General features: G+C 44.9%; 1 protein-coding gene across 1 annotated transcript; it reads right to left on the minus strand.

Moving 5' to 3' along the window:
- Positions 1 to 1,231: 1,231 nt before the first annotated feature.
- Positions 1,232 to 4,827, minus strand: LOC125540570 (cytochrome P450 85A1-like). The gene is made up of 8 exons (XM_048704181.2): positions 4,576 to 4,827; positions 3,270 to 3,594; positions 2,505 to 2,906; positions 2,299 to 2,385; positions 2,124 to 2,202; positions 1,905 to 2,011; positions 1,679 to 1,803; positions 1,232 to 1,577 (listed from the first exon to the last, which is right to left on the minus strand). Exons 1-8 carry the CDS (start codon positions 4,776 to 4,778, stop codon positions 1,490 to 1,492), a joined length of 1,416 nt encoding a protein of 471 aa, XP_048560138.2. The 5' UTR covers positions 4,779 to 4,827; the 3' UTR covers positions 1,232 to 1,489.
- Between the last annotated feature and the right edge of the window lie 1,203 nt (positions 4,828 to 6,030).

Below are 6,030 nucleotides of genomic sequence, written 5' to 3' on the forward strand. Positions count from 1 at the left end.
TGGCCCCAGTGGCTTCTTGGGGAGCATTTTGCCTCCACACCGCTCCAATGGAGGCGTACTCCCCCTAAAGGGAAGGAACTTCGCAAACACATCCTCGTCTCCCCCGGCTCCACTTGTGGTTACCTCTAACCTTTACATCGTGCAAGCCTGTATTGTGTTTATATCTTGTGCTTGCTTGTGAAGTTGTTGTTGTGCTTGTCATATAGGTTGTCCACCTAGTTGCATATCTAGACAACCTAGTTTCTGATCAAGCCAAATTTGTTTAAAAAGAGCTAAAAATTTATAGTTGCCTATTCACACCCCCCCCCCCCCTAGTCAATCATACCTGGTTGCAAATATAAATAAATACGCTTAATAGGAAAGGAGTGCGGGTTGATTTTAATAAAGTACTAGAAGGCTCATTTTGCAGATATGCCACTATCCTTGCCTAATTGAGATGTATCAGATGATGTCGAGCCTCCCGCGCTCTCGTAATACAAGCCCATGTGGAGGAGTTGCTGGACATGTGTGTAATTATTATACTAGGGGGTGATCTGCAAATTGGCTAAAGCTCCTTAGATGTCTGGTAGATCTGAGATTAAATGGCGGAGATCGCTTTGGACCATAGGAGCATCTCATATTTACCCTCTGCCAGCATGATCCACTCCTTATATTTCCTATCCCATGGCTTAAATAGTGCACAAGTAAGGGCAATGCACATGATATGTTCTCCCTGCTTCATCCTACCATTTCGGATAGCCCTTGCATTGGACAGCGGTACCAGCACATCTGCATCCACAACTGGGCGCTGGAACTCCTCCGCTAGCTCCCAGATCAAGACCGCATCACAGTCCTCCCACCGCCGCATGATCCTGTCCATAACATCCCCAGCACCGCCCTGCTCCGTTTCGGCCACATTCGCTTCTCCCACTGGTGTTAAGGATGACGGCGCGACACCCCATGACGGAACATCAAATTGTGGTGATGCTATACATTCAACGGAACAGTACAACAATTCCCTTGTACAAGGATACACCTCCCAGATAGCTGCACCACAGGGAAAGTATCTAGTGCACCGGTGCTTGTGCTGCTACCGGTGCACCAGACAGTTAAAAATGTTCAGAAAAATCTGGAAACAAATAGCACATTAACACAACATCGTGCTACCGGTGCACCAGATACTTTCCCCTGCACCACAGCCCAAGATTCTCTACCCACAACTCATTCAGAAATAATGCCACAGTCTTTACTCCTTCATTGTGTTGCATATTTCTTATCTTCTTTTTTTGCGCCGGCAGCACATGATACATTTATTTCGGTCTAAGAATTGATCGAACAAAAATAACACAGGAGCATTCTTCCTCAATTATTCCCTAATTAGCACATAGCACCTGTATTATCCCTATTTCTTACAAGCCTGGTCTAATCCGTTCATTGGCGCGGAATCACACTCTGATCGTCCCTGTCTGGGTCCAACCAATCTAAACTAAGCAAAATGTATGTTGCAAGATCAGTAATCTTGAACTCGGATATGTAGCCCATTGGGAGCTTCCACCCGGGGGAATTTCAATATGGTGTTCTTGCCTTCCTCCTCCCATCTGCAACATCAAGACCGAATGACAAATATTTGTTGTTAGTAAATAATAATGTTGGAGTTGTTCTCTTAGCAAGTGAGTGCGGAGTAACAAAAGGAACATACCTGTATCGAGTCACAAAATAGTGTAGAAAAGTTGCAATCTCAGCCGTGCCCAGCTCCTTCCCAGGGCACATCCGGCTGCCTCCCCCGAACAACATGAAGTGTGGGTGTGATTCCATGTTCTTCTCCTGTATGTTTTTAGTAGGTAGCACAAGATTAGAACTTCCTCTGTTGTGGTGGTATGTTTGAGTAGGTAGTAAAGATCATAATTGTCCACTCTTTTGCTTACCAGCCATCTCCATGGGTTGAAGGTCATCGGGTCAGAGTACATGAACGAATCGTAGTTTATTTCCCTTGTGTAAACATAGATTCTCCAGCCTTTTGGAATGACAAACCCTAAAAAAAATTGGTGAATCATGCGTAAATGACACCCTTGTTGCATTAGAACATACTTAATATTTACATAGAAAATGCAGAAATGGCAGGATAATTTGCAAGCATAACTCACCATTCATTTCTACATTCTGAGTAGTTTTTCTCAGTAGCCCATTCACGACTGTGGCTAATCTTAGCGTCTCAAAGATGACCTGCAAGGTAGAAGTATCCATGGGTACATCATGATCATACTAATAGTAAGTTTGTGCTCTCACTTCATTATTGTGTGTGTTTGATCTCCTACATACAGCTCGAGTGAAGGCCATGGACTTGAAATCCTCGTAGTTGATAGCCTCCTCCGGCGATTTTCCCTTCCTAATATCAAGATGCTCTCTCTACATTCATAAGTGAAAAGACAATCACTAAACTCTAGAAACACATGATCTTTTCTTTGAAAACAAAATTGTTTTTTGCTTGCAAAAACAATATTGATTTTCAGAGTATGTGTTCATACCCTTAGTTCTTGGAGAGCCCGTGGGTGGTCGGACAGGTACTTGACAGCCATCATTGAGGTCGTCGACATGGTCTCATACCCGTCGTAAATAATGGTCATGATCAAGTCAATGATCTGCTCATCACTGAGCTTTTCCCTGGTCCCGTCATCGCCACTTGTCAATAGAGCCTCCAACATGTCACCGTGAGCTTGAATAGTGGACCTCCGCTCCGTGATTATCTTCTGTAGCATGGACACGAGCTTCTTCCTCGCCTGCAAGCCCTGGTAGTACCTGGTCCCTGGAAGGTTGATGGGCAAGGAGATGGTGCCGAGCACAAGGGTGCAGAACTCTGTATTGAGGGCATCAGAGAGCGGGCCAGCGGTGATGCCGGCAATTTGCCTGAGCATAGATAGCAAGGTCACCTAAAAGGGAAAGTCAGTCAGCAACGATATGAGCACATAAGATTCTGTGATATATCATTGGCATGCCCATGCAAGGAGATGCTTCTATGAAACTCTGCTACGACCACAAAACCGGCAAATGGGAATGACGATGTCCCGAAATGTGTTACTCTGTTTAAAGCAAGGAGATAGTATAAAACGTTGCAACAACCACTTTGGACTTTCCCCCGTTACTGAGTTACAACTTTGAGTGTGTACCAATTTTTTATATGTCCCTGAATGTGATATATCAAAATTTTGTGATAGTTCTGAGGTTGGTTACCCATTTTTTTCAGGGCAAAGTAATACGAAAAGCGAGCATTACTTTGGTGACTACTGACTGACCTCCTTGGTCTTTGCCTGGATGTCGACGACGGAGCCGGACCATCCATCGAGGTGGGAGCGCATGAAGGCGTCGATCTTGGGAAGGAGGCTGGCTCGGATCGCAGCAGGGTGCACGAGGCCGAGCATGGCGCCGCGGATGAACCGGTGCATTGAGCCATGCAAGGCACCGATGTTGTTGCGGCCGAGAATGTCTTGCATGGACTGCGGATAGCCCGGGACCAGGCCGCTGGACTCGCCCTGGAGCAGCATGCGCCGGTTGAGATCGGGGTCCATGCACACCACCGTGGGGCACCCTAGGACGTGCGTCCGGAAAATCCTCCCGTATCTGCAGCAGCGCACGGATTAATTCCTCGTAGTACTTTCAAAGAAGTCTTATATGATAGGGCAGCGCTACGCGTCGGCCAGCGGATAATGAAAAAATATCTGCCGCCTCGCTAACCATTGGATGGACACGTCAAATAGCTGTTCGATGCGCCCACGTGAGTAACCATCACTTTTGCAACAAGAGTGATGTTGCAAAAAATTTCCGCTACAGAAATCTTGTTGCAAAAAATATATGCAACAAATGTCTTGTTGCAGAAATTTTTTGCAACAAAAGCTTTGTTGCAAATAATAATTTGAGGAGTTTTTTTTTCTTGAAACATGACCCTTTTGCAACAAGGAGGCTTGTTCCAATTGAAACATGCCCTTTGCTGTAGAAACAAAACCGCATGTGATGCCTCGTCGCCTCCGTCACAAGAGCTTGGCGCCATGCCGGCCGACTTTGTGGGCATTGTTGCAGGAATCTGTTCAATCAGATCCAGTGAGGCAAGCATTGTTGTAGGAGCTGGGGCGGCCAGATCCGGTGAGGAGGTCGGCAGCGGCGCCAGCGCCAGACCCGACTGCAACAGCATCGATCGTTAGATCCGTCGATCATTGTAGAGGTAGTGCCGAGTGGGCCCACATAGGACACGCATCTCACGTACAAGATGGCGGAGGTTCTCGTTAGATCCGCCGGCTGAACGATAGCTTTTCCCTATATGATATAAAGTATTATATATTTTTTCGTATCTTAATTAATACTCTCTTTGTCCCAAAATTCTTGTCTTAAGATTTGTCTAGATACGGATGTATCTAATTAATGCATTCGTATTTAGACAAATCTATTGATACATCCGTTTTTAGACAAATTTAAAATAAGAATTTCGGGGTGGAGGGTCCATTTCTGCGACAAGTAATTCCGAACGGAGGGAGTAATACTCTGAGAAAGAAAATGCATCATGAACACCAACCATGCGAGCAAGCGGCAAGTTGACGGACTATGTACCTGAGCCTCCTCTCCTTCATGAAGCTCATGCCCTGGTTGAGGAACTCGGTGGTCTCGCCGAACAGCGGCCACCCCATTGTCCCCGGCGGCGGTAGGCACCCATTCCGCCTCCTGCCGTACCTCAGCTCGTTCCACCTTAGCAGCAGGTTGCTCGCAACAACCACTCCGACCACAACACCGATCAAAGCCAGGAGAAGCGACATCTCTATCTCGCAACAATTGTTATTCCTGCTTGTGTGTGCCTGGGGTTAGGCCGGGTTGGAGGCCGTTTTATACAGGGATGAGCCCACACGCCACGGCATCCATCCAATACTCGGCGATTAAGTGGAGAATCACATGCAGATTGGTAAATTAGAATCCATCTAATATTTGACAATAGGAGAGAATCACATGCAGATTCGTAATTAGTAGCATCCACCTTAGTAGCCGATTGGTAATCTTTATCTCCATCTCCATCTTCATCTTCATCATTTTAGTACTAAAACCCCGCGTTGGGTTGGATCCAAACAATATCAGGCATTCAACCGTATAAATCCGGCGGTTCAGATTTGTCAATGTTTAGTGTCAACACCAACAACGCCTAATCCTCACCATTAATCCTCTTCATCTGACGGCCCATATTCACCCAATAAGGTACTCTCTCTAATCACCAAAAGAGGGCGTGCAATCCTTAGTGCCATTAATTTGAGATTCGCATGCAGATTGGTAGTACTCCCTCCGTTTCTAAATATTTGCCTTTTTAGAGATTTCAAATGAACTATCACATACGGATGTATATAGACATATTTTAGAATATAGATTCACTCATTTTGCGCCGTATGTAATCACTTACTGAAATCTCTAGAAGACAAATATTTAGGAACGGAGGGAGTAATACTCATCTATTCAGGGTGAATCGCATGCAGATTTGTAATTAGTACTCCGTCCCAAAATTCTTGTATTAGATTTGTCTAAATACGGATAACTTGATACATCCGTATCTAGACAAATCTATAATTGATACAGCCGTATCTAGACAAATCTATAATTGATACATTCGTATCTAGACAAATCTAAGATGAGAATTTTGGGACGGATGGAGTATACAATTAATGCAATTAAGGAGAGAATCGCCTGGATGGTATATGCATCAAAATTATCAATTTAATACTAAATACATGATTTGGGTTGGACCCAAACAATCAACCTTTCAATCGTGTAAATCTGGCGGTCTAGATATGTCTAATTTTGTATCGTCTGACACCAACAACACCTGCGAAACAACCTGTGGTTGGATGGTTACGAGGACAGTGATATTCCCAGCTCACCAGGTTCAACACATGATGCTTGCATTTTTCTAAAGAAAACAGCAACAACACCTTAATCCTCTGTATCTAACGACCCATAGTCACACAATGATGTACCCCGTCCAATCGCCAAAAAAGGAGAGAAGTGGATGCATATTGTTCGCTGAAA

Source organism: Triticum urartu, chromosome 2A (genome assembly GCF_056163025.1).
Source record: "Triticum urartu cultivar PI428250 chromosome 2A, HENAU_Tu73, whole genome shotgun sequence".
Classification (NCBI taxonomy): domain Eukaryota; kingdom Viridiplantae; phylum Streptophyta; class Magnoliopsida; order Poales; family Poaceae; genus Triticum; species Triticum urartu.

Coding starts and splice junctions, on each gene's coding strand:
- LOC125540570 (XM_048704181.2), bottom strand. CDS start 4,778: ATGTCGCTTCTCCTGGCTTTGATCGGTGTTGTGGTCGGAGTGGTTGTT. Junction 2,907..3,269: donor TCCAGGCAAAGACCAAGGAG/GTCAGTCAGTAG, acceptor TTTCCCTTTTAG/GTGACCTTGCTATCTATGCT. Junction 2,386..2,504: donor GGGCTCTCCAAGAACTAAGG/GTATGAACACAT, acceptor TTATGAATGTAG/AGAGAGCATCTTGATATTAG.